Raw genomic sequence first — 15,299 nt, 5'->3', positions numbered from 1 at the left:
ACTCCCTCAGGCGGAGGGAGGGAGCTGCTACTCACACTCTGGGTAGGTCTCCTGACTCCGCCAAAGCCCTCCACAACCACCATTACAGACACACCCCAGGTGTGTGTAATGCCTGGGTGTGTGTCAGTCAATCAAAACTGACAATCCGAATTGACCAGCACACATGACTTCTGTTAGCTCCAATTGTAACACTTAATTTTTTTTAAAGATTTATTTATTTTATATATGTGAGTACACTGTAGCCTGGTCTACAGAGTGAATTTATTTTATGTATAAAATACACTGTAGCTGTCTTCAGACACACCAGAAGAGGGTACCAGATCCCATTACAGATGATTGTGAGCCACCATGTGGTTGCTGGGAATTGAACTCAGGACCTCTGGAAGAGCAGTAAGTGTTCTTAACCACTGAGCCATCTCTCCAGCCCAGTAACACTTAATTTATATTGTAAAATATTGTGATTCAGTTTTGTCTAGTTCACGCATCTTATTTGAGGTACAGGTCTCTTCCTTTTTACAACAGAAATGGCAGCTGATTTCATCTGCTTATAAAATATTGACTATATTCCTTGCTTTTAGCCACTCTCCTACATCATATGACTGGTTTTACTTTTTATACACATTAAAAAAAAAAAAACCATGAATCAATCCTAAGTGTAGCATTTGTGTGTGTATGCAGGTGTGTCTGTGTGAATGTGCATGTGTCTGTATGTGGGCATGCATGTGTGTGTGTGTGTGTGTGTGCATGTGGGCATGCACATGTGTGTGTGCACACTAGTGTGTGTACTAGGCAAGCACTCCACCTCTGAGCCTTACCCCTTGCCCCATCCTGCATAGTTCACATACTTCTTTTTCCAATAACCCTTTTATGCCATTTCTGTACTCAAGGATCCAGAGTGTCAACATTGAAGCCACACAGCTTTTTGCTAGCTCCCCAGGTTTTTACTGAAGTTCATCCCACTACTGTTTAGTAAAATATGTACAATCATGATTTTCGTGATTTTTTTTTCATCAGACTTTGGACTTCAGGCCTGAACTAAAAATCAGTGTAGAATCAAAAGATACAACTGAAAGGCTTTATTTAGTTGTGAAGACAGAGCTCTGTGGATTAATGAGTAGATTAGGAAACTGGGCTGGGTCACAAAGCTAGGCAGAGGTAAGCCAAGAGCCACAAGCTAGCCACTGATGATAATCCTGCCCTGCCTGCCTGCCTGCCTGCGACCTGGAGAAGGACCAGAGGCCAGGCCTGGGTGGGAGCTGCCACCATCCAGACACGGACAGCGTGAGAGAAATGTTCCCAGCAGCTGCTGAGAACCAGAAATGATAAACAGGAATCTACTCTTCTCAAAATTACAGGCACTGCACGCCTAGGCCCCGGAGGAACATGCTCTAGTTACCTTAAAGTAAAAAAGCCTCCAAGCTAGCCTCCAAATTAAATGGGCATCACCGTGACATGTGCCTGTTTATGCATATATATTATAGGTTACTCTACCTGTCTCCCCCTCTGCAGGCTAGCCCCCTTCCTTTCCACCAAAACACTCCCTGCTCCTCCTCCCACAGCACACTGGCCCCTCCCCCTGCTCCACTATCTCACTCCCTTTATACCCCTTCCCCCCTTTCATGGTCTCTGTGTGTACACGCACAGAGACATACATGCACGCATGCCCATTCTTGCATTCACGAATTTAAAGCTAGACTCTGCATTAGAAATGCTGAGTGTGGCTAAGGTCACTTAATGCGGTGATCTCAGAGACTATGCGCCTCACCTTCCTGATACATTTATCTGTTGAGGACACCCATAGCCTGGCTACTGTGGACAGAGGAGCAACAGCATCCACATGGAAGCAGCTCTGTGTTGTACTGACTGGGAGTCCTGCAAGTCCACACCCAGAGCGGGTACAGGTAGGTCACACTTTAATCACCTGGGTGTGTGTGTGTGTGTGTGTGTGTGTGTGTGGGGGGGGTTATGTGCATGTGTGAGTGCAGGTTCCCATGGAGAGAGGACTGGAGGCCCGGGAGCTGGAGTTACAGGTGGCTAGGAGCTGTCTGACAAAAATGCTGAGAAAAAGAGCCATGAGGGTTGGGTTTTTTTTTGTTGTTGTTTTTTTTTTTTTTTTTTTTTTTGCTTTTTGAGACAGGGTTTCTCTGTGTAGCCCTGGCTGTCCTGGAACTCACTTTGTAGACCAGGCTGGTCTCAAACTCAGAAATCCGCCTGCCTCTGCCTCCCAAGTGCTGGGATTAAAGGCGTGTGCCACCACCGCCCGGCTTGCCATGAGGGATCCATCACTCCAACCTCTCTTTAGAAAAGACTGCAGCACTGTATTCATTTTGTGATTTTATTTTTATGCACGAGTAAAATGGGTCTCTGTTTAAGAGAAGGGAAAGAGAGACCACCTCACCTGAACTACAAGGTTTGAAGGAAGCATCCTCAGGGATGAGGCGCTCCATCCGCTCAGCTCCAGAGACTTCCCTTCCAACCTCTGGGGGGACCAAGTCCAACTGTCACAGGTTTCATGTTCTAGGAGTCTCTTGGACAGCCCTGGCCAACCCCAAAAGAGGGATTCTCATGTCTGGGACTGGGGTGTTTGTTAGGTGGCCTTTCTCTCTTGGAGGAAGCACCATCAGCCCAGCTGAGAAAAGTTCATTTAAAACTATGTATTTATACACAGAATGGGGTATATAATACAGTTTGGGGGGGTTGTCTTCTGGTTTTTAGGTTGTTTTGTGTGTTTGGATATTTTTGTTTTGGTTTTGGTGCATAGTTAATAGTATGATTCCTGTGGCTTTTTCAGACATCTTATTTTACCCACCTCCCTCTCCCTTCCTACAGACCCTCCCCTCTCCCTACAGGCCCTCCACTTTCCTACAGACCCTCCCCTTTCCCATTTCCCTTTCAGCCCACTGGTATCCTGCTATTCCTCCATCCTGAAGCCTGCATGGCAAGTGCCTCGTCCTGAGCCATCTTTCCAGCCCTACCTATTGTGGAAAGTTCTGATGAGGATTTCTGTGCCAACATTCCTCAGTGAATGTGGCTCCAGTTTTCTCCGCTATGTCCTTAACTCATTTGGGTTGGTGTAACTAAGGAGTGACTTTGTCAGTGTTCCTTTCCTGAAACAGCCGGAGGGTACTAGACGCTAGTTCTTTTAAAGTTTGGAAGAACTCAGCAGTATTCCGTCCTGGGTTCGTTGTTGGAGACTTTAAAAGTCTATTCTAAATGATTTTTATCTAATAGCTTATTGGTTTATTGTGTCTAAGAATGCACCCATTTCCTGGGACTTTCTAGTTTTCTGAAACATGAGCTTTGAAAGTAATTCCCTCATCACCCTCTTGATTCTACTGGAATCTTATTTCCCATTTTTATCTCTGATTTTATTAATTTGTGTCTCTCTCTTATGGTTACTTTAGCTAGGCTTCTATCAAGCTTGCTACCCGCCCCCCAAAGATGCTATATACATTCACTTACTCTCCACTGTATTAATTTCTGCCCTGCTCTGTCCTCTTCCTGTCTACTGCACTGGGATTGGCTTGCTCTTGTGTCTCTAAGCCCTTGACGTGTGGATCATTAGGTTTTGTGATTGAGATCTATCTGCGTCATTTTAAATATATGCACGTGTATAAACTGTCCTTTTACGACCTTCTCAGCTGTGTTCCAAAAGTTCCAGTAAGTTCTACTTTCATTTGATTGTCGGGGCTTTTATCTTTCCCCTCTGGTTTTTTTTTTTTCCCATGAGTCAGCTGGTCATTTAAGGGGGCACTATTCAGTCTCCCAGTAATAAGCAGTTTATAAACTTTGCTATTCCATTGTGATTTGATGAGATACAAAACCATTATTTAAGTTCTTTGGTATTGTTAAGGCTTCGTGACAGACTTGTCATATGCTCTTAGGGAGAGTCCATAGACTGCGATGGGTCTGTGTGTTCATGTCTCCTGCATGGACTGCTCTCTAAGTATCCTGTAAGTCTGTCTGATCTATGGTGTAGCTTAACTGTCATGTTCTCTGTTGATTTTTAGTTTAGATGGCCTAGTTATGAGGATAGGATATTAAAGTCATATAGATTATGGTATCAGGACTTGAATGACCTTTTATGCCTATTACTCTTTATGAAATTAGGAGCCTCATTGTTCACACACACACACACACACACACACACACACACACACACACACACACTTTGTTACATCTTCTCAAGGAATGGTTCTTTAGTAGCACACACTTCTTCTATCTTTCCTAACTGTGCTTTGAAGTCCGCTTTGTCGGACACCAGAAGAGCTCTGCCCATTTGTTCAGGCTTCCACTGACTAGACAGACCGCCATCCTTTGCCTCCTGGTCTGTGGTGGTCTTTATGGGGCCAGCTGTTTCCTGGAGATGAGAGAGTTTGATCTGGTTACTTTGTTTCCCTTTTTCTGTGGTCAGCCATTCTGCTTCTCTCTATTGGTGGGTTGAAACTACTTACATTTAAGGTTATTGCTGAGGACTATTTACTATGCCTTACAATTTCAGCTGCCTATATTTCTGGCTAGCTGAGTTGTTTGTTTTCTTTCCCCACTACTAATACAGATACAGACAGGTCTTGTGCTGGACATAATGGAGTTCCTTTGTTGCTTTCACAGTTTATCCCTTCCCCTGCCCTTGTGGTTGAGGCTGTCTTTGTTCCTCTTCTCTGCAGGGCTTCCTCAGGTCCCTGCTGCAGTGCTGGCCCTGGGGTCATCAACTGCCTTAGTCTTGCAATGTTCTTGTTTCTTTTTCAGTTAAAAGACACCTTTGGCGGACAGAGCAACTTGCTTAACAGTTATTGATTTCTGGGTTTTGAAATACATTCTTTTCTGTGCCTCTGGCTCATAGGTGGCTCAGATCTGATACTGTTTTATATGCTTAACTTTTCCAAGTTGCTATTTTTCCTTTATAATTTTTAATATTTAAAAGCATTTTTGATATTCTGACTATAATACATCATGGAGATCGTTTTTACAAGTCATGGAGAGCTTCGTGCAGTCCTTTAATTTCTTCGGAACCTTCCGATCCAGTAGCTGAGGAGTTACAATCCTTTGGAGAAGCCAGGCTGCCTTGTATCTTATTATTTATTTTATTTCCATGTCACAACACACACATCTGTTGGTCTGGACTCTCTTACTGAACGGCCTATTGTTGGAGCTCAACCCCAGCATCACGCAGTAAGGACAAGACCCATGTGAGCAGTGAGTGTCCTGCTTCCTCCCAGTGGCGTCCGCCGTCCACTCTCTGCCATCCATCCGCCATCCGCTATCGGCCATCCGCCATCCGCCTGCCTTTCCTCTTCCCTCTGCTTCTTTATACTCTCAGGCATCCTACCACTGCCTCTGTGGACTTCCAAAGCTCCTCATCTGTAAAAGAGAATGTGCTTTCTCCTCCTTCCCCTAAAACAATGGAAACGTCCAGTCTCACCCAGAAGCCTCTATTCAGCCATCTGTCATTGCATAGCTAATTCTTCTCCCAATAAGATAAAAAATTAATTTCTAGACTTTCCAAAAATGCAAAGTCAGAAGATAAGGTCATATTTATCTGTGCTGTATCTGTGAGTGGCACTGAGTCTTCAGTCTACTTTCTGCTGCTGTAACAGAACACCTGAAACTGGGTAATTTATGAAAAACAGATTTATCTTTTGCCAGCCTGGAGGCTAGGAAACCAAGGATAAAGGTGTGGTATCTGAAGAGATTGCTGCTTTATCCTAAGATGGGGGGCCAAAGTGCAACCCTCCACAGAAAGTCACCTTTATAACAAGAGTGTGTGTGTGGTACTATGTCACACCCACTGACCTACTCATCTGAGCCACACCTCTCACCCCTGGTCACTAGGGATAGAGTTTGCACATGACAACTTCAGAAAACTCCTGAAACCATGTCTTCCTATAAACAAAAACTGAAAACTGTCTCGCAGAGCTGAAGTACTCAGCTAAACCCAGCACAGTACGGAGGCCAGGCAGGCAGTGCAGCTAACCTGGGGATGGGTGAGGTGGGGGTGGGGTGGGGTGGATACTGAATCTCCTAGGACTTGGCTCCTTCAGAGAGAGAAGGCTGCATTTGGCACACCTGAGGCCCCACTTCAATCCCTAATATGGCCAGGAAGAAAACCCACCACCACCTCAACAAAAGCAGCCATCTTAAGTGGTTACACACTGATCAAATCACAGCCACGCTGCTAACAGCCAGTGAGTCAGTTTTGTTTCAAAAGTTAATGACATGGTTTTTTCCTGGAGGTACAAACATTGTGAGTCACCAAGAACTTGCGTGGTCCTGCAGTTTACTTAAGCCAAGGATGAGGGCCCAGAGGTGGCTGTAGAGCAGGATCTGCCATATGACGGCAAGCAGGGATTTAGAGAAAGTCCAGCTACCAGCTTGGAGCAGAGGAGGAGAGGAAGTGTGTGGGTTCTCAGAGAGAGGAAATGGCAGTCCAGAGTTCAAGGACACCAGCAGGCTTCGCCTGGGTCTTTCCAGGGCTTCTGTTGATCGGCAACACTTGGACCAGAGCACTCTGCTGTGAGACCCTCCCTATGGTACTCAGCTGTCCAGGTCTCATCTATCCACCTCCAGCTACCAGCAGCACCAACCCCGCTGACACCGTACACTGCCATGCATTGCTAGAAGAGACTCACCTAGCTGATGGTCACACCAGCCCTCAGAGCACACTTGGATGAGGAGCTGGCTGAGGCAACTTCAGTGGATGAAAACCTTTCAGGCCCCTCCCAGTTGCCACAGACTGCACATTTCTTTTGTGGGATCACGGAGTAAGGGCTTAGAAATGAGCAGAAGCCTCGACCAAGCAGCTCCACTCTAAGAAAACTATGGATTCCCTTTAACAAAGTCATAGGTTTCTAGGAAAAACCTAACTAGCTACAAAGAAAAAGTTTAATATAGATATTTTCATTGTGAAAAGTCAGATATTAAACGTCGTACTATATCCATATAATAGGGCACCTCATTTGAAATGTGCCTAAGGATTAAAAGGATAGGAGATATTGCTTCCAACTACCTCAGTACAAAATTAAAATAGCAAGGCAAAGGGGGTATAATCCCATTTCTGCATCTCACACATGCGCACAGTACGTACAGCGTGGAGGAGAGGGTCAGAGAATAGACATCACAACTGCAAATGCACGTTCTGGAGGGTCATAGGCTCCTCCCTACGGCTCAGAGGAGCCTCCTATACAGTGAGGATTTTAACCCTTCATCTCCAAATGCAAGGCTCTACAACACAGTTTCTTTCTGGCTTATTACATGGAAAGATGATCCCAAGTGTACGCTGCACTGAAACACTCACACATGAACTCTTTACAGAGCAGCTTCCTGGGACTAAACTGTCAGGCCGTCTACTGTTCTGGTCTTCACAACCAAGCCTCTCATAAGCCGTGCTATAAAACCTATCTCTCTGGTGTCTCCTGAGAGCTCCTCTCTCCTTACACAGTGCCAGGAAGGAGGCTTGGGTTCACCTTGCCTGTACCAGTGCCTGGGCTCACATCATTTCTCTCTGCCTTAGGTTCCTCATTTACAAAACAGTTCTAAGCACAGCCGTGTTACAGGGCTTCTGTGAGATATCAGTGTGTGTAAAGTGCTTAAGCAATGCTTAGCACACTGTATGCTCAATAAATAGCTGCTGTTATTTGTTGTTGTTTTATAAAAGTCATTACTGAGGGAGAATCTGACACAGGGGAATTCAGCATCATTATTATAGAGCATCAAGCTGGCACACACATGCACACACACGTATGCATTTATATAACACATGTGTGCATCTCTCTCAGACACACATATGCATTTATATAACAAACATGCCCCCCCATAACGCGCACGCGCGCACACATACATACACACACACACACACACACACACACACTCTCTCTCTCTCTCTCTCTCTCTGAACAGGTCTGAGATTTTTAAAGCCACAATATGTTCAGGAAGATAGCATACCTTCGCTCCATCAGCTAAAAACAAAACAAAACAAAAACAGGAAATACAGCATTGAAGTGGCTTATTCTAATATGGTTATGAGACTGTGACAGATTTTTTTCCATGTTCAACCTCAATTCCAGACACACAACCTCCCAAGGTTTTTATTTTCTCAAGGCCCAGATTAATTCTGAGCTAGGTGAGGTCTCAGACAGAGACTTCAAAAGGCAAACTCCCCCTCGCTGGCCCTTCCCTGCCCTCCCTTCCCGCTCCCTTCTTTCCCTCTACTGTGGGCCACAGAAATGAGGGTGCTCTTTCTCTTAGGAAGTCACAGGAACTCAAGGTCTGCTCTGATCTTCCTTCAGAGCAAAGGCTGTAAAGCAATACTCTACTCCACCTTGGCTGGAGGGGACCAGAAGACCCCTGTTTGAGCAAAGCCCTATGCTATCCCGGGAGGAAGGAACACTGTCCATAGGACAAGAAGATTCCAAACAGACAGACTGTGCTGGGTCTCCTGGCTCTGCAGTCCACCCTTAGCTCAGACCTTGTTTTTGCACTCACAGTTCCGTCAGGCAGTCTCCTGAACCCCAAAGAAAGAGGCGCAAGGAATTCCCGCAGCTGAAGACAGCAGTCCAGAAAGGTGAACAGGAATCCATCTACATCCCAGGAGGAATCCAGCGAGGAACGCGCAGTTCTATCCCTGCATCTCTTTGACGGCTTTGTCAACAGTCCACTAAGATTTTATTTATAATCGACCAGCAATGTGAACACTGCAGGCCTGAGAGCTGCTCTTAAGTGAGTCTAATGGGAGGGTCAACCATCACCATACCCGTGTCTGGTCAGTCTAGAATTCTAAAGGCCTGGGCCTGTGACTCGTGCCTGGAGTGGGAACAGCCCTGTGCCATCTGCTGTCTCCAGGCACACAGTATCAATGCAGACACCAGTGGGTGCTCTCTATAGAGCTGCCTACGTGCTGGTGAGGAGAAGCGCCCCCCCAGCATCTCCCCGCTACACACACACACACACACACACACACACACACACATACACACACACACACACACACACACACACAAAAACCGTGTTTGGGGAACACAATGATTTTCACTGGGAGGCATTTGACATAAGCACATCTTGGAGCCTGGGCTGTTTCTGTGACTTCCACCAGCTCACCTACCAGGCACAAATGATGCACTTCAGATTATCCCTCATTACAGCCTTCTTCTCCCATGGGTCCCAAATGCACAAAAATCCAAACGTAATGCACAGACAAGCTAGGACAACCTCAAAGCTTGTTCTTGAGCTGGGTAGCGAGATGGCCTTGGCTTCACCAATCCTACCTTGAAGATAGTCCGGACAGGGCTTTCTTGAGAATCTCGGGGGTCCTGTCTGAGGACGGTGGGACCTCAGGCACGTCGGAATCGCCTCTGGCATCGAGATCTCCATACCTGTCATCAATATCTGTTTCCTAAAATTAAAAAGGAGAACTATTTGCAAAGTATTAATATATACATTTATTTTGAAACAGAACCTCAGAGCAGCCCCCGAGATGGCCTGGAGCTCAGTGGGTAACCCCTGTGGTTCTCAAACTCTGACCCTCCTGACTTGGCTTGTCAAGTGCTGGGTTTTAGGTATACTACCACTCCTGAGGCAAAGTATTCTTTCAAACAGCACATGCTTGCCAGTGTCTCTCTCATTGCTCAGTGTGCCAAAATGTGGTTGCATAATCTAAGACAAAGACAACACTATCAGCTAGATCGAATGCCTGGGCGCTGCCATAGCTTCTTGCTAAGCAAGCTTTATTATCTTTGGTAAAATTCCAAAATAAAGGCTTACCTTAAACGAAAGACATAAGAATGGCTCAGATTGCTTCTTAAGTCAGATGTTTACTGACAGAACTAAATATTTATTGTTTGCTTCTCAACTGGGAGAACAGGGTAATTTCTATAGATTCGAATCAACCATTCAGTCTGTTGTCATTTGCCTAACTAACATCACAGCATCAGGAGTCTGAGGCCTCTGTGCTGGGTGTAGCCAGATGGACCATACCATCCATCACTTCTATTAGAGCCCAGCAAAGCAGGTCAAATGAATGCTATGTTCTTTCTACAGATAGATGTGGGCTGTAGCCCAATGCCCCACAGATGGACAGTGGTCAGAGGTGTGTTTTTAGCTGTCAGACGTAAGGTATTTAATATCTAAGCTAACTTTTAAGAGCCTACACATGCAAGTGCCATGTTTATGCTGTAGGCCATGGGAGCTCAGGGTCTCTGGGACAAAGGCCATCCAAGAACTTTCCGGATAGGGTGGCCACAGCATCTGTAAGCACAGACATGGAAGTCACTGTTCGATTTTGACATTGGACTTGACTTCCACAGCCTTCACTCATTTCCACCCCTTCCTCTTAGCCACCCAGGCTCTGCAACCAACAACCTTCAGTAAGGAAATGATCCACGGGTGAGAGCTAGGGGAACCAGGGACAGGAGAAGGCAGATTCCCAACAGACAAGGACAGAGGTCCTGAGCAGAGGTCAGCCTAGGACTCTCAACCCAAACTCAAACATCATCAGCTACAAAGCTTAGGCAAATCTTATTGCCGTTTTAACTGCACCTACATCCCAAGAGGAAGCATTCAATATGAGGCTGAGGCCATGGCAAATTCAAGCAAGTGGTAAGCTACTAGGGTTAGATCAAGTCTGCCCACCCTGCAGGTGGCCTTCCAAGGAAACGTTAGTTAGCATTTAGGCAGTGTTTTCAGACTCCATAAAGCAAAGTCAAACGTTAGTATACAAATGCAACTCTTATAAACAACTATAAAACTAAACATGTCACTATGCCAAAAAACAACAAATGGGACAGACATGATCCCAAAACAGCTTCAACAGAGAAATGCTAGTTGGTAACAAGCACACCGACATTAACCCCGAGGAGAGTACCTCCTCAACCAACCCCAAGAGGAGAGTATCTCTGCAACAGTGGCCAGCGTGCGGGGTCACGTGACTCCTCAGCCAGGAACCAGAGAGATGCCTTTTCTTGCCATTCTTTCTAACTTCAGTGAGCCCAAGAGGTGGGTGGGTAGAAATGCAGACAGTGACAGAGGAAGCGACTCTCCAAGGAATCGCAGACACGGAAGAGCACGAGGCTGGGAGATTGGACGCTGCCGGGACTCGGGACTCGTCCTACCTCGACTCAAATGATCAGTTTGGAACAAGGCCAATCCCGGGACCCTATGGGAACAAAGGCTTGAGTTTCCACTTGGAAATGAAACCACTGGGCTGGGATTCAAATCATTCTCTTCAAGTCAGCAACATCTTTGCAAAGCGCATGCAAGCACAGTCAGCAGTGCCAGGGCGCTGCTCAGGCCTCACCTCCTGGGCTGGCTAGCTCTGTCAAATTGACACAACTCAGAAAGGGTTTAAATGAGGTGTTACCTAGGTCAGACTTGCCTACAGGTCTGTCTGTGGGGGCCTGTCCCGACTGCTGTTGATGTTGGGGGACCCCGACCACTGGGGGCAGCACCCCTCCCCAGGGAAGATCCTTGTGATGATCTACATAAGAACTCCCTATAGGCTCATGTGTTTACATGCTTGGTCCCCAGTTGGTGGGACTGTTCGGGAGGATTAAGAGGTGTGGCCTTGTTGGAGGAGGTGTGCCACTGGAGGTGAGCTCTGAGGTTGTAAAACCCTGTGCCAGGCTCAGTCACTGTCCCTTGGCCTGCTGCCTGAGGATCAGGATGTAAAGTTCTCAGCTACTGCTCTGGGGCCATGCTGTCCTGCCACCATGCTTCCAACCATGATGCTCATGAAGTAACCTCTGAAACTGTAAGCACACCCCCAATTAAATAGCTCCTTTCATAAGTTGCCTTGGACATGGGTTTTTAATCACAGTAACTAAGACAGCCCTGGATGGTTGGTCTTAGAGTAAAGCAAACTGGCTAGCAAGCAGGCAGGCAGCACTGCATGGGCTCTTAACTGTGGGTGCGGTGTGGCGTGGCGTGGCGTGGCGTGGCGTGGCGTGGCGTGGCTGTCTGTCTAGGACTCCTGCCTTGGTGACTTGCCTGCCACTGATGGACTGAGAAGTCCAATCTAAAATAAACTCTTTCTCTTGGCAACATTGCTTGTTCTACAATTTTTTTTCATGGCAACTGAAAATGAAACCAAGCCTGTCCCTGCCCTCTGTGCTGCCTTCTCTTAGTTACATTCCTTGAGTTCTGAGTTTTACCTGACATCCTTTAGAGAAGCACAATCTAAAATTGAAGATTAATCTCATCATAACTAAAGAATGAAAGGCAATCTTCAAACACAGCATGTTACACCACCATTAGTCAAACATCGGAACTGAATTCCTGGTATGGCAGCCTCTGTTACAAAGGCAGTGGACTTAAAGGACATCGGAACAGATGAAGGAGCACTTCAAACAACCAAGCAGCCACCTGGCACTGACACATGCTGAGTCGGTTCAAACGACTTTGAAAGGCAACATGGCAGCTCCTTTCTGCCAAGGCTGTAGTTTAAAGATGGCTCGCAAACATCTTTGTGTCTTGGGCCCATGACTCCAAAGCCTGCACGGCTTCCTCTTCCTGTCTCCACTCCAGGGATCTGTGCCTTTAGCCCCCAATCTGTCTAGTCCAGGTTTCCATGAATATCACAAGGCTTGCAACAGAAATGACTGACCTGCCTCTTCCACACCAAACCCACTGCCTCCTTCCCTGTCTCCTGCTTTGGAGATGCCACAACCAAACCAGCCAGCTGATTAATCCAGTCTCCAGTCAGAACTCAGCATCTGCACAGCAAGATGGCTCAGCAGGTAAAATTACCTGCCTGCCTGCAGAGCAAGCCTGAGCTCAATGCCCAGAGCCAACAGTGAAAGTGGGGGACTGCCTCCTGACGTCAATATATGTGATATGACATGTGCATGCACACACAAGTAACAAAAGTAAACTACATTAAAAAAAACAAAACAAAACAAACTGCATCCATCTTATGGGCATTTTCCTTGGTGCACGTACTAAACCTACATGGACCCGGCCTTCCCGCTTCCCTTCTATCATCAGCAGCCCTTGGGGCTTCACCCTCTCCCGTGCCTCAGCCTCCTGTCCACCCACGAGAGCCTGCTATACACACTGCAGGCCCAGACAACTTTACAAAGCCACAGATACGATATTACTACTCCCCTGCCAACACACACCAGGATGAAGACAAATCACTGTCGTTTAGGCTGTTTCCACATGGGGACCCTGATCCTGGGGGCCTCCTGATCCTGGGGGCCTCCTGCTTGACGCCCCACTTTTCACAGAGTGTCCTCCTCTTTCCAGCATACAGATTGGTGAGGGTGTTTGCCAGTCTGTATTTGTTCCTAGCCTGCCTGCATCCTTTGTGGAGAGAAAATGCTAGCCACAGATATCACTCCTGACTCCGAGGAGCTGATCCTGAGCAGCACATACTGAATGAACCAATTCATTGGTTCATTGCCGGCTCGGGTACAATTTTACACTAAAATATGATCTCACCTGCACTCACTGTAGGTGATCTCACGTAAGTCTCCTGGCTTGGGAGCCTATGTTTTACCCAGGTGAAATGAAGACTTCTGAGTAGGGGGCGCTAGTCTCATAAATATAAAGCTCAAATAAAAATACAGCTGCTCCAGGACTAGGTGCAAGACCCGGTCTCCCCTGGCCACAAGAGAAAGGGGGGGGGGGGGAGGAGAGGGAGAGGGAGAGAGGGGGGAAAAGTCTACTAATAGTGTCTGAAAGCTGCAGCAGACTCCCCTGGTCAGCAGCAAACCTGGCTCCTACAGTGAGACTGATTTTGGAGTGCTAGAGCAACATGCTTTGCAGACACCGATTCGCATCTTGCATGATCTTGCTTCCACTTTGTAAGAGAAAAGATGTAGGCTGAGACGCTAAGCAAAGCACCCAGGTTTACACAGCTCAGGATATGCTCCTAAATCCATCTGCACACTAACCTAAGCCTAGAAGCAGCCTGACAGGCAGGCATGCCTCAAAAAGAGAATCCACTCCAACTTTAAAATGTACGTGAAGCTGCAAAGGATGGAAAGAGCTGAGGTGACTTTGAGAGAGCGAAGCTAAGAGACGGGCACAGCCGTGTGCAGGAGCTCTCACAAAGCTGCTCATCAAGACCACGTGGCTGTGAAGAAGACAGGATCTCCCCAGAAAAGAGTCCTGCAGGAACTCCACACATACGCACTCAACTGAGCCTCAGCGATGTCAGAAAGGGATGCAACAGGAAGGGCCGAAGTAACTGCAACACAAAATCCATGAGGTCTATCATCTTGGATTAGGCCCCAAAGACTTTTCTTAAATATGATAACAAAAGCATGCTCCATAAAAGAAAAAGGGAAACAAACTTTATCATGTTTGAAAGATGCTAAGACAATGAAAAGACAAACCAAAGACTAGGAGAAGGCATCTGCCAATCACACAGCTGGTGACAGCCTGACAGCTACAACAGGAAAGTTCATGTGTCAACCACACAGCTGGTGACAGCCTGACTGCTACAACAGGAAAGTTCATGTGTCAATCACACAGCTGGTGACAGCCTGACTGCTACAACAGGAAAGAGCCTGTGTAAATCACACAGCTGGTGAAGGCCTGACAGCTACAATACACAAAAAACTCTCAAAGTTCACAGGAACACAGTCAACAATTACAAGCCACCAGCAAATATTTTAGCCGACTCTCTCCACCAACAAGGAAACACAGATGGCAAGTAAGCACAAGATGCCCCACATTGTAACTCATTAGAGAGACAAACACCAAAGCCTGCAAGTGACACAGCCGTGGGGCACAGCAGGCAAGTACCAGCAGGCTGAGGGGGAGCACAGTGAGTCTGAGGCTAGCCTAGGCAACAGAGAGACCCAGACACACATGGGCATGCACACACACACACATGTGTACATACACAACATCGGGTGTTGGAAACTGACATTTTGTCCCTGTATGCTGCTGGTGGGAGTGTCAAAAAGGGTAACCACTTCCAAATTCAGCTTGCCAGTTACCTGGGAGATTAAACGTATTATCTCCAGATGATCTGGCCATCTCACTCTTGGCATTTCTTCAGGAAAGATGAAAGCATGTATCCTATTGTATGTGGGTATACAAGTAAATTCATGGTAGCTGAGCAGTGTCAAACAAGAGAAAACCAAAAGCCCAATGTGGAAGCAGGCACATCTTGTCGCTCCGTCCAGTGACTGTGCCCACGATCGCTCCCGCTTGCTCTCCCTCCCTCTGTGAACTACTGCTACCTAGGATGTATGGGTGCATCTTTAACGATATGAAATAGAAAGGCCTGGAAGCCAGGTGTGATGTCATGCTTCTAATCCTAGAAGGAACACGAGTTCCAGATCATCCTAACCACAAAG

The 15,299-nt window shown here is 46.7% G+C and overlaps 1 protein-coding gene across 3 annotated transcripts in view; it reads right to left on the bottom strand.

Moving 5' to 3' along the window:
• Cds1 (CDP-diacylglycerol synthase 1) overlaps positions 1–15,299 on the bottom strand; it is a 58,766-nt gene that overhangs the window by 33,096 nt on the left and 10,371 nt on the right. For all 3 annotated transcript variants that reach the window (XM_006535263.3, XM_006535264.2, NM_173370.3), the window contains exon 2: positions 9,261–9,388. In XM_006535263.3, coding sequence (XP_006535326.1) covers positions 9,261–9,388 — 128 coding nt within the window. The remainder of the gene's footprint in view (positions 1–9,260; positions 9,389–15,299) is intronic.

The sequence above is a fragment of the Mus musculus genome, chromosome 5, assembly GCF_000001635.26.
Source record: "Mus musculus strain C57BL/6J chromosome 5, GRCm38.p6 C57BL/6J".
NCBI classification, from domain to species: Eukaryota; Metazoa; Chordata; class Mammalia; order Rodentia; family Muridae; genus Mus; species Mus musculus.
This window is presented reverse-complemented; position numbering and strand designations above follow the sequence as displayed.